This window comes from Eptatretus burgeri, chromosome 16 (assembly GCF_056783735.1).
Source record: "Eptatretus burgeri isolate ZD-2024b chromosome 16, Ebu_testis_v1, whole genome shotgun sequence".
NCBI classification, from domain to species: Eukaryota; Metazoa; Chordata; class Myxini; order Myxiniformes; family Myxinidae; genus Eptatretus; species Eptatretus burgeri.
This window is the reverse complement of record NC_140976.1, coordinates 52,826,394-52,840,557: the sequence shown is the minus strand read 5'-3', so window position 1 is coordinate 52,840,557 and position 14,164 is coordinate 52,826,394. Positions and strand designations below refer to the sequence as shown.

Sequence of the window (14,164 nt, the reverse complement as noted above, 5' to 3'; positions counted from 1 at the left end):
TTTTATGCCATCCCCATTCCCTCTCATCTGCTCAGTTGCTACAGCACTGCGAGGGATGTCACAGACAATTAAGGACGTGCGAGGGATTGGAATCAATAAACCACAGACGGAGAGGTTCTGTGACAATCGAGTAAGGTGTGAGGCTATACAAAGAGCACATGAATTATATTTGTTTACAGACACGGTATTTTGCATGAACAACAAGTAAACCTGTGAAAATGTCTTTTTGTAACAATCTTAGAAATCAATGAACCTCAAGATACATTGTTCACACATTCCAGATATTGTGGTGATTCGCCCATTGTTTCGAACGTTTTTTTTTTTTAAACTCTGCCACCGAAGGTGGACGGAGGTGATGTTTTCACCCGTCGGTCTGTTTGTCTGTCTGCGAGAAGGTTATCTCAAAAAGTTTTCATGGATTCGAATGAAACTTGGTGGACATGTTGGGTGTGTGACAAGGACTAATCGATTCGATTTTGGTCAAAATCCAAATCCGGATCTGGATCCGAGAAATTTAATTTTTTTTCCAAATACTTCTTCATCATTGAGAGATGGGGCCAAAAACGATATATAGCATTATATTTCAAAAAGGTTTTCCCGATTCAGACGAAACTTAGTGAACAGGTCGGGTGTGTGACAGAGATAAATTGATTCGATTTTGGTGAAGATCCAAATCCAGATCCGGATACGAGAATTTTTTTTAATTTTCCAGGTATTTTTTTCACCATTGAGAGGCGAGGCCGAAACCGATATATATATATATATAGCATGAAATTTCAAAAAGCTCTGGACGGATTATGACAAAACCTGGTGGATGAGTCGGTTAGGCGATAGGAACAAGCTGATTCGATTAGGGATACAAAATGTAAACAGTTCAGCCTTGCGGAGGGAGGTATAAGCTCTACCGAGTGCCATTCTAGTTCTACGTGTAATACTTGTACAAAAGCTGGCAGGATAGACATGGAATACCAATGTGAAAAAAACACAATGTGCCCAACAATGGGAAAAGATCAAAACCACGAACAGTCCAACATACTGTGTTGTATGATGTTGCATATTAATCTTGCGAATGCTTAAACGAACCATTCATCGGATAGAGCTGCAAGTTAAGAATTGCATTTTTATGTTTACAGCATCTTATGGATATGCAAGCAAGTTGCTTTTGCAAAATCGATAGAATAAATAAAGAGCCAAATGAAGCCATCAAGCATGTCATTACGCAAAACCTCGACGATTTTACTAAGTTGACTGTTCGCATTAAGTGCAATTTAACGATCCATAAGCAGATTTAATTTCCAGCTAGTCTGCATGGTTCACTGAATCTGCAGCTTTCATGACTCGAATGCAAAAAAAAAAAAATAAATAACACATTCAAAACACATCTTCAGTTTTAACAGCAAAAGTTGCCGGGTGTCAAGGTAGTGTGCCGGCTTACGCGTGCATTGCAACTCTTCGATGGATTGTACATGCTCGTATATGGCACTAAAGCACGGAAGAGATTTGTGTGCCTTGTGGAAAAAAATTGCTGCATTTTGAAAAGTCTCAGCAGAATAATTCTGCTGAGACTTTTCAAAATGCAGCAATTTTTTTTAGTGGTGCAGACATTTTAGACAATGCAGCGACAATTATTGTCGTTGGAAATGTGTCACTGTAGGCTACACACCTTGCGCTGACTCGGAGATCACTACGTTCTAATGGCTGGTGCTGAATTATTAAACAGGAAAGATTGAAAGCAGAGTAGTTAAAAAAAAATCCTGATTTTTATTTCTAAAGTCGATTTAAGTTTGTATCAGCATTGCAGTTTGCCAAAACTCACGGAGGATTGTCCACAAAACTAGAGCTGCAAAATCTCGAAGTTAAAAACCAAAAAAATTAAGTTAAATCTCATGAGGATAGCTTGGATAGGTTAGAAGTATACACACTCACATACGAGCTGTTTATGCTTGGCGTTGGCTTAATGGTTTGAGTGGTGGGCTTGGGATCCTAAGATCTTGAGTTCAAATTCCTCTCGGCTGTTGAATTAATACCAGGTGGAGTTAACTCTGCCTGTCATCCTTCCGAGGTCGGCAAAATGAGTGCCAGCATGATGGTATACTGTGTCGGAGTGGCGACCCGTCCAGGATTGTGTCCAATAGCCAAGGAGACTGCTTAGGCAGCACCAACGCTCTGCACAGAGTATGGTCCCAATGGATAGTTTGAGCTGTTTCGCCTGGGTTTGAGTCTCGACCAAGCATTAAACTGTGGGGGTTTATTAAACCACAGACGGAGAGGTTCTGTGACAATCGAGTAAGTTGTGAGGCTATACAAAGAGCACATGAATTATATTTGTTTACAGACACGGTATTTTGCATGAACACCAAGTAAACCTGTGAAAATGTCTTTTTGTGGGGGTCATCCTGGTGTTTCACATGTGGTACAATATCTAACAAAGGGATGTTAACTGCCCAAACTTATCGTTAGTACAGCACATTATAGATCCCATGGTGTCCTCCATGAAGAGTAGTTGAGTTATTGCTGGCACCATAAACAAATTACAAACTCCTGTCAAGATTGTGCTGCGAATGCAACGGAAAATCACCCTGTAAAACCAAACCACCTGGCATGAACAAACCACCACATTAACAAATCACACAGCATTAATAAACCCCCGACATTAACAAATCACCCGGCATGATCAATGATACCTTGCGGGAGATGTGGGAATCAATCAATGCGGGAGATACCAATGATCCTAAAAGCCTTGGTTTCCACAGTACAAAGTTGAGAAAGGGGAGAGGCAGGAGCACCAGCTCAGAGGGGAGAGCAGTACTCCATCAGGCTGTGGACGAAAGCTTTGTATGTGGTCAGGAGTTCAGGTGGGCCGGGAAGGACTTTGCACGACGGAGGATTCCCAGTCGGCGACTGGCTTTGGAGGCGAGGTTGGAAATGTGGCTTTCCCAGGAAAGATCATGGCAGATAGTGAGACCCAGAAGCTTGAATGAAAGGACTTCTTCCATTGGATTGTTGAGAAAGTAGATGGGGGTCGGGGGGGGGCTTTCCAAACGGACCTTTTGGAGAGACATAATGCGAGTGTGACACAACCAAACATAACCAAACCACCCAGCATAACCAAATTGATTTGGCATAACCAAACCACCCAGCATAACCAAACCACTTGGCATAACCAAACCACCCGGCATAACCAAGTCACCCAGCATCAACAAACCCCCACATTAACAAATCACTCGGTATTAATAAACCCACTCATAAACAAACCAGTTGGCATAACCAAACCACCCAGCATTAACAAACCCCCATATAAAAAAAATGAAAAAAATCACCCAGCATTAATATACCCGCTCATAAACAAACCACCCGGCATAACCAAACCACCCAGCATTAAAAAAAAACCCCCACATAAAAAAAAAAAAATCACCCAGCATTAATAAACTCCCAAATGAAAATAAATTTTAATAAACACCCTAATTAAAATAAAATTTTCAATAAATAACCCAGCATTAATGAACCCCCGCATTACCAAATCTCCTGGCATAAATAACCCCCCACATTAATAAACCCATGCATTAATTAACCCCCGCATTGACAAATCACCTGGCATTAATAAACCCACTCATAAACAAACCACTTGGCATAACCAATCCACCCAGCATTAACAAACCCCCACATTAAAAAAAATAAAAATATCACCCCGCATTAAAAAACTCCACATAAAAAATAAAAAAAAATCACCCAGCATTAATAAACTCCCAAATGAAAATAAATTTTAATAAACTCCCTAATTAAAATAAAATTTTCAATAAATAACCCAGCATTAATGAACCCCCGCATTACCAAATCTCCTGTCATAAATAACCCCCCACATTAATAAACCCATGCATTAATGAACCCCCGCATTGACAAATCACCTGGCATTAATAAACCCACTCATAAACAAACCACTTGGCATAACCAAACCACCCAACATTAACAAACCCCCACATTAAAAAAATAAAAATATCACCCAGCATTAAAAAACTCCACATAAACAAATCACCTGGCATTAATAAACCCCCACATTAATAAATCGCCACATAAATAAACCCCCACATTAATAAACCCCCACATTAATAAACCCCGGAATTAACAAATCGCCTGGTATTAATAAACCCCACATTAATAAATCGCCTGGTATAAATAAACCCCCACATTAATAAACCCCCACATTAATAAACACGCACATTAATAAACCCCCACATTAATAAACCCCCACATTAATAAACCCCACATTAATAAACCCACTCATAAACAAACCACTTGGCATAACCAAACCACCCAGCATTAACAAACCCCCAAATTAAAAAAATAAAAATATCACCCCGCATTAAAAAAACTCCACATAAACAAATCACCTGGCATTAATAAACCCACTCATAAACAAACCACTTGGCATAACCAAACCACCCAACATTAACAAAATAAAAATATCACCCAGCATTAAAAAAACTCCACATAAACAAATCACCTGGCATTAATAAACCCCCACATTAATAAATCGCCACATAAATAAACCCCCACATTAATAAACCCCCACATTAATAAACCCCCACATTAATAAATCGCCACATAAATAAACCCCCACATTAATAAACCCCGGAATTAACAAATCGCCTGGTATTAATAAACCCCCACATTAATAAACCCCCATAATAATAAATTGCCTGGTATAAATAAACCCCCACATTAATAAACCCCCACATTAATAAACCCCCACATTAATAAACACGCACATTAATAAACCCCACATTAATAAGCACGCACATTAATAACCCCCACATTAATAAACACGCACATTAATAAACCCCCACATTAATAAACCCCCACATTAATAAACACGCACATTAATAAACCCCACATTAATAAACCCCACATTAATAAACCGCCACATTAATAAACCCCACATTAATAAACACGCACATTAATAAACCCCCACATCAACAAATCACCTGGCATTAATAGCCCCCCACATTAATAAACCCCACATTAATAAACACGCACATTAATAAACCCCCACATTAATAAACCCCCACATTAATAAACCCCCACATCAACAAATCACCTGGCATTAATAGCCCCCCACATTAATAAACCCCCACATTAATAAACACGCACATTAATAAACCCCACATTATCAAACCCTCACATTAATAACCCCACATTAATAAACCCCAGTATGAATAAACCCACGCATGAACAAATCACCCGGCATTACTAAACCCCGGCATGAACAAACCCCCGCATGAACAAATCATCTGGCATTAATAAACCTCACATTAATAAACCACACATTAATAAACCCCACATTAATAAACACGCATATTAATAAACCCCACATTTACAAACCCCCACATTAGCAACCCCCCACATTAATAAACCTCACATTAATAAACCCCACATTAATAAACACGCATATTAATAAACCCCACATTTACAAACCCCCACATTAACAAACCCCCACATTAATAAACCTCACATTAATAAACCCCACCTTAATAAACCCCACATTAATAAACCCCGGTATTAATAAACCCCCACATGAACAAATCACCCGGCATTAATAAACCCCACATTAACAAACCCCCACAATAATAAACCCCACAATAAACACCCACATTAATAAACCCCAGTATGAATACAACCCCACAAGAACAAATCACCCGGCATTAATAAACCTCACATTAATAAACCACCACATTAATAAACCCCACATTAATAAACACGCATATTAATAAACCCCGGTATTAATAAACCCCCGCATGAACAAATCACCTGCCATTAATAAACCTCACATTAATAAACCACACATTAATAAACCCCACATTAATAAACACGCATATTAATAAACCCCACATTTACAAACCCCCACATTAATAAACCCCACATTAATAAACACGCACATTAATAAACCCCCACATTAATAAACCCCCACATTAATAAACACGCACATTAATAAACCCCCACATTAATAAACACGCATATTAATAAACTGCCACATTAATAAACCGCCACATTAATAAACCCCACATTAATAAACACGCACATTAATAAACCCCCACATTAATAAACCCCCACATTAATAAACCCCCACATTAATAAACCCCCACATTAACAAACCCCCACATTAATAAACCCCCACATTAACAAACCCCCACATTAATAAACCCCCACATCAACAAATCACCTGGCATTAATAGCCCCCCACATTAATAAACCCCCACATTAATAAACACGCACATTAATAAACCCCACATTATCAAACCCTCACATTAATAACCCCACATTAATAAACCCCAGTATGAATAAACCCACGCATGAACAAATCACCCGGCATTACTAAACCCCGGCATGAACAAACCCCCGTATGAACAAATCACCTGGCATTAATAAACCTCACATTAATAAACCCCACATTAATAAACACGCATATTAATAAACCCCACATTTACAAACCCCCACATTAACAAACCCCCACATTAATAAACCTCACATTAATAAACCCCACCTTAATAAACCCCGGTATTAATAAACCCCCACATGAACAAATCACCCGGCATTAATAAACCCCACATTAACAAACCCCCACATTAATAAACCCCACAATAAACCGCCACATTAATAAACCCCGGTATTAATAAACCCCCGCATGAACAAATCACCTGGCATTAATAAACCTCACATTAATAAACCACACATTAATAAACCCCACATTAATAAACACGCATATTAATAAACCCCACATCTACAAACCCCCACATTAATAAACCCCACATTAATAAACCTCACATTAATAAACCACACATTAATAAACCCCACATTAATAAACACGCATATTAATAAACCCCACATTTACAAACCCCCACATTAATAAACCCCACATTAATAAACACGCACATTAATAAACCCCCACATTAATAAACCCCCACATTAATAAACACGCACATTAATAAACCCCCACATTAATAAACACGCATATTAATAAACCGCCACATTAATAAACCCCACATTAATAAACCCCACATTAATAAACCCCACATTAATAAACCGCCACATTAATAAACCCCACATTAATAAACACGCACATTAATAAACCCCCACATTAACAAACCCCCACATTAATAAACCCCCACACATTAATAAACCCCCACATTAACAAACCCCACATTAATAAACCCCCACATTAACAAACCCCCACATCAACAAATCACCTGGCATTAATAGCCCCGCACATTAATAAACCCCCACATTAATAAACACGCACATTAATAAACCCCACATTATCAAACCCTCACATTAATAACCCCACATTAATAAACCCCAGTATGAATAAACCCATGCATGAACAACTCACCCGGCATTACTAAACCCCGGCATGAACAAACCCCCGCATGAACAAATCACCTGGCATTAATAAACCCCCACATTAACAAACCCCCACATTAATAAACCTCACATTAATAAACCCCACCTTAATAAACCCCACATTAATAAACCCCGGTATTAATAAACCCCCACATGACCAAATCACCCGGCATTAATAAACCCCACATTAACAAACCCCCACATTAATAAACCCCACATTAATAAACCCCACATTAATAAACCGCCACATTAATAAACCCCGGTATTAATAAACCCCCGCATGAACAAATCACCTGGCATTAATAAACCTCACATTAATAAACCACACATTAATAAACCCCACATTAATAAACACGCATATTAACAAACCCCACATTTACAAACCCCCACATTAACAAACTCCCACATTAATAAACCTCACATTAATAAACCCCACATTAATAAACCCCGGTATTAATAAACCCCCACATGAACAAATCACCCGGCATTAATAAACCCCACATTAACAAACCCCCACATTAATAAACCCCACATTAATAAACCCCACATTAATAAACCGCCACATTAATAAACCCCACATTAATAAACCCCGGTATTAATAAACCCCCACATGAACAAATCACCCGGCATTAATAAACCCCACATTAACAATCCCCCACATTAACAAACCCCCACATTAACAAACCGCCACATTAATAAACCCCACATTAATAAACCCCGGTATTAATAAACCCCCCACATGAATAAATCACCCGGCATTAATAAACCCCATATTAATAAACCCCACATTAATAAACCCCACATTAATAAACCCCACATTAACAAAGCCCCACATTAATAAACCCCACATTAATAAACCCCACATTAATAAACACGCATATTAATAAACCCCACATTAACAAACCCCCACATTAATAAATCACCCGGCATTAATAAACGACATATTAATAAACCCCATATGAATAAACCCCACATTAATAATCGCCACATTAATAAACCCCACATTAACAAACCCCCACATTAACAAACCACCACATTAACAAACCCCCACATTAATAAACCCCACATTAATAAACCCCCGTATTAATAAACCCCCGCATGAACAAATCACCCGGCATTAATAAACGGAATATTACTAAACCCCACCTTAATAAACCCCACAATAATAAACCCCCACATCAATAAACACGCACATTAATAAACCCCACATTAACAAACCCCCACATTAATAAACGCCCACATTAATAAACCCCACATTAACAAACCCCCACATTAATAAACGCCCACATTAATAAACCCCCACATTAATAAACGCCCACATTAATAAACGCCCACATTAATAAACGCCCACATTAATAAACGCCCACATTAATAAACGCCCATATTAATAAACCCCACATTAATAAACCCCACAATAATAAACCCCCACATCAATAAACACGCACATTAATAAACCCCACATTAACAAACCCCCACATTAATAAACGCCCACATTAATAAACCCCACATTAACAAACCCCCACATTAATAAACGCCCACATTAATAAACCCCCACATTAATAAACCCCACATTAATAAACCCCACAATAATAAACCCCCACATCAATAAACACGCACATTAATAAACCCCACATTAACAAACCCCCACATTAATAAACGCCCACATTAATAAACCCCACATTAACAAACCCCCACATTAATAAACCCCACATTAATAAACCCCACATTAATAAATCCCGGTATTAATAAACCCCCGCATCAACAAATTACCCGGCATTAATAAACCCCATATAAAGAAACCCCATATTAATAAACCCCACATTAATAAACCCCACATTAATGAAACCCCGGCATCAACAAACCCCTCATTAATAAACCCCGGAATTAACAAATCGCGGAATTCATAAACCCCCACATTAATAAACCCCTGCATATAAAAGCACCCGGCATAACCAAACCACCCGGCATAACCAAACCACCCAAAATTATAACCAAACCACCCGGCATAACCAAACCACCAGGCATTATAACCAAACCACACAAAATTATAACCAAACCACCCGGCATTATAACCAACCTCCCAGCATTATAACCAAACCACCCAGCATGATAACAAACCACCCAGCATTGTAACCAAACCACCCGGAATTATAACCAAACCACCCGGCATGAAAATGAAACTACGCGGAATTATAACCAAACCATCCGGTCGGACCAAAACTAACCTGCGTGCACCAACAACTCCGCATGACCAAACAACCCCACATGACCAAAGCACCCGGCATTATAACCAAAGCACACAGCCTAACCCATCCACACAGCATTATAACTAACCCACATGGAATTATAATAAAACCACCTGGCATTGTAACCAAATGACCCAGCATTATAAGCTAACCAACCTGCACGACCAGACCACCTTTCATAACCAAATCACCCGGCATTACAACCAAACCAGCTAGAATTATAACCATAACACCCGGCATTGTAACCAAATGACCCGGCATGATAACCAAATCACCCGGAATTATAACCAATAACCAAAAACCAACCTGCATGATCAAAACCAACCTGCATGACCAACACCAACCTGCATGATTAAAACCAACCTGCATGACCAAACCACCTCTCATAACCAAAACACCCGGCATTATAACCAAACCAGCTAGAATTATAACCATAGCACCCGGCATTGTAACCAAATGACCTGGCATGATAACCAAATTACCCGGAATTATAACCAAAGCACCAGGCATTATAACCAATAACCAAAACCACCCTGCATGATCAAACCACCCTGCATTAAAACCAAAGCACCAACACACCATGCAGCTCAATACATGAGATAACACTGGACTTGACATCAGAAAAACACAGCCGCTAAGCTTTGAGGAAGTGATGTAACTTCCTGGGGCACTTCAGGTTCCGGCGGCGCCATCTTTATGACGTTGCTTTTCGCACTCCAATCCACAGGGCAATTAAGGATAAATTTCCTCCTCACCATGTACAGTATGTAACCCGATAAGGTTCATCAATGTTCTATCCTCCAAATGCTGAATATCAAGTGAGGAAGCAGCACGCACCATTTTAAAAGTCTTTAATATGACTCAGACAGGATTGGAATCAAACCGCTGACTTATCCCACTCAGAGCAGATGCTCTCACCATTATGTCACTGAGTGTGTTCTCTTTTTACCTGTATAAAAGATACACAATGATCTTGTTGAAAGGATACTCATAACTAAGAGCACAGGGTGGTGTGAAAGTCTCTTTAGCCTTTACCCATCCCCAGTAAAGCATTCGCTTTAAACCTTTTTGGGGTTAGCAGGTCAAGGCAGAAGGAAGAAAAGAAATAATTAGACCCAGGACACACTGCACATAAGTAGCCATGCAGGGGTTGTGGGTGGATGGAGGAGGGTGGGTCGTGTGACCATTGTTTGTGGGGGATAGTTGCGGGGAATGGTTTATGTGCATGTCGAGGTGCTTTATGTGCGGTTGGTGGGAGATGGTTTTCGAGGTGTGTTATACACGCGGCTGGTGGGAGATTTTTTTTGCGGCTGAAAAAAACCCCGCGAATATGCGAAGCGCAGGGCTGCGAATGCAGAAGAGTCACATTTTATGAACCGCGAATACGCGGAGTCCGTGAATGTCGAATCCTGGAAGGTCAGGGTTTTGTCTTTCCAGATCTTTATCACTCCTGACATTGCTGTTCTCCTCAACACTAACTGCATATTAATTTCTTCTTCACATTCTCCACTCACTTCAATCTTCAATCCCATGAAAATGAAATTTTCCACGATTTCCACTTGATCATCTCCCATTCTGATTGTAATCATCTTGTAATAACCTCAGATTTTTCAGTGATCTCAGGCTTGAAAAGTTTGTACAACTATCATAAGTAGTTTCATTCAAGGACTACATTATGCTTTAACATGACTTACAAAGGAAATGGACAATTTAACATCGCATATGGATATTGAACCCAGGACTCCAGCAATATCAACTTTGTTCTCAGATGGGAATGCTAAAGAGGTCATAAAAGGCAGTAAGTTCTGTGTTTCAAAAAAATTGGTTTGTTTGAAGGAATATATGTTATAATGTTTTGCTTTTTATACATTTTCTTTATTAAGTCGAGGCTCATGGGAAGACTCTGAGACAGAACAGAACAGCTAGATTGCAGGAACATTGCAGAAATTGGGGAAACGCACCAACAAACCTGTCATCAGGGTACAAGGACACAACAGAGCGACACTTGGAGGAAGTATGGAAGAGGAAGGAGGATACAAGGGGTGAACAGTTAATTAATTTATTTTGTTGGTTTTATAAGCGAAAGAAAGGAGTGAGAGTGAGTTTAGGAATTTTGATGTCAGAAGGCGATGGAAAGGAAATAAAAATGATGAATGGAAATGTGAGTATTGAAGGGGTTACTTAGGTCGGCCTAACCAGCTGAGGCTGATGCACGAGATCAAAATAACCAAAACAGGAATGCAAAACGGTATGTCAATGAGCACATAATCTGATCGAGCGTACTCGGGCATTTTGCCTCTCGATGGCAGAAATAATCTACAGTGGTTGCCAGTCCTATTGTAGCCTGTTGTTGGCGCAGTGGTTAGGGCAGCGGCTTGGGATCCAAAAGGTCCTGAGTTCAAGCCCCGTTGGGCCACTGAATTAATACACCAGGGGGTTGACTCGACCTGTCATCCTTCTGAGCCGGTGAAATGAGTACCAGTATACTGGGCCGGTGTATACCCTGGTTAAAATAGGTGTACCATATCCCTGTGTCGTAAGAGGTGACCAGGGTTGCGTCAGGAAGGGCATCCGGCGTAAAACGTGCCAAATCACTATGCGGATCATACGGATGATCCGCTGTGGCGACCCCTAATGGGAGCAGCCGAAAGAAGAAGAAGAAGAAGAAGAAGTTGCCAGTCCTATTGTAGATTGCGGTGTTCGCTTGAACCGGTCTCCCCCCTAAGGCGGAGTGCACTTCTCACCGTTCTGCAAGTATATTATCAGTGGCTAATTCGTGCCTCATCTACCCGCTGCCATAGATGATTTTCTGACCTCGAATGGCTCAAATATCCCAGCAAGCTGGTACTCAATTTGCCAACCTCAGAAGGATGACAGGCTGAGTCAACCCCCTGGTGTGTATTAATTCAGTGGCCAACAGGGTTTGAACTCAGGACCCTTGGATCCCAAGCCGTTACCCTCAAATAGGCCTCAACTAGACCTCATAGTTCATATAGGCCTCAACTAGGCCTCATAGTTCATATAGGCCTCAAATAGGCCTCAACTAGGCCTCATAGTTCATACTTTGTTTGCTGATAAAGCATTATTCTGTTTTGTTTGTCAGTAACCACTGAGCCAACACCAGGCTTAATGAGCACATGACATGAACAATTGACATGAACAACAGCGGATAGCGATCGAAGGGAACAGAGACAAATCCGGAACGGTACACTAAGCTTTGGAAGCAGCTCACTCAAGTTTTGAAATATAGACTTTCATATAGGCCCCATAGTTCATATAGGCCTCAAATAGACCTCCAGTTCATATAGGCCTCAACTAGACCTCATAGTTCATATAGGCCTCAACTAGGCCTCATAGTTCATATAGGCCTCATAGTTCATATAGGCCTCAAATAGACCTCATAGTTCATATAGGCCTCATAGTTAATATAGGCCTCAACTAGACCTCATAGTTCATATAGGCCTCAACTAGGCCTCATAGTTCATATAGGCCTCATAGTTCATATAGGCCTCAAATAGACCTCATAGTTCATATAGGCCTCAACTAGGCCTCATAGTTCATATAGGCCTCAAATAGGCCTCAACTAGGCCTCATAGTTCATACTTTGTTTGCTGAGAAAGCATTATTCTGTTTTGTTTGTCAGTAATTTTTTTTTGTTTGTTTGAAAATTGCATCAAACTTTTTCTCCTCCCTGAACCCTAAACCGCAGCACTGCAAAGTACAACCTCCTCACCTTTCTACCACGCTTTCTATACGAGCAATTCCGAAAAGCCGCCAATGCCTTCTTCCTTCTCATTGCTTTGCTGCAGGTTGGACCAGACACCCTGAGAGATGACCATGTCGATCTTGCATTTCAAGTTGCTGGGAAATATTGGTACAATAATTGGAATGACACCTTAACGGTGTACTTGCAGAAATCGTACATCACGGTGTGCAATCTCAATTGAATCGTTCAAATTTATCTGGAATATTTTCTTGGTAAATAACTTTTGGGTTTATCAGGAAAAGAGGAATTTAATTTCTGTTGCGTTTAAAATTGACATTTTTGGAACGTTTGGGTCATTTCTGAGATGCACGAAAATGAATGGCAATGGCACAGGAATCGTGACAGGGCCTTTGTAAGTAACTTCATATTCCATATATGATGTCACACATTGAAACTCGAGCTCAGCAACTTGAAATGTTTTCTGGAAGAAATGTGTCATGCATACCTGTTGATGATGTCAAGTGTTTTGCATACCTCTTGTTATGCATTGTTCATGAAATGTGTTATGCATACCTGTTGATGGTGTCAAGTATTTTGTTTTGGTGTTTTTGCCTCCTCTGCAAGGTGATAAAATGATGTGTTTGTCATGAGCACAGTTGGTGCTACATCAGTGTGGGTGATGATGTAAATCGGTGTGGATGATGATGTAAATCGGTGTGATTTTGTAACCTTGAAGTATGTGCTTATGCAGCAATTACCATCAGCTTATGCAGCTGATGCTGCTTTATGAATTTTTTTTTTTTTATTGGCAGTGCAA

The 14,164-nt window shown here is 39.9% G+C and overlaps 1 protein-coding gene across 5 annotated transcripts in view; it reads left to right on the top strand.

The window, feature by feature from the left end:
* The window catches only part of LOC147011072 (phospholipid-transporting ATPase IB-like), a 169,486-nt gene that overhangs the window by 38,298 nt on the left and 117,024 nt on the right, over positions 1-14,164 (top strand). For all 5 annotated transcript variants that reach the window (XM_085859049.1, XM_085859051.1, XM_085859047.1 and 2 more), the window contains 2 exons: positions 36-135; positions 13,351-13,450. In XM_085859049.1, coding sequence (XP_085715175.1) covers positions 36-135; positions 13,351-13,450 — 200 coding nt within the window. The remainder of the gene's footprint in view (positions 1-35; positions 136-13,350; positions 13,451-14,164) is intronic.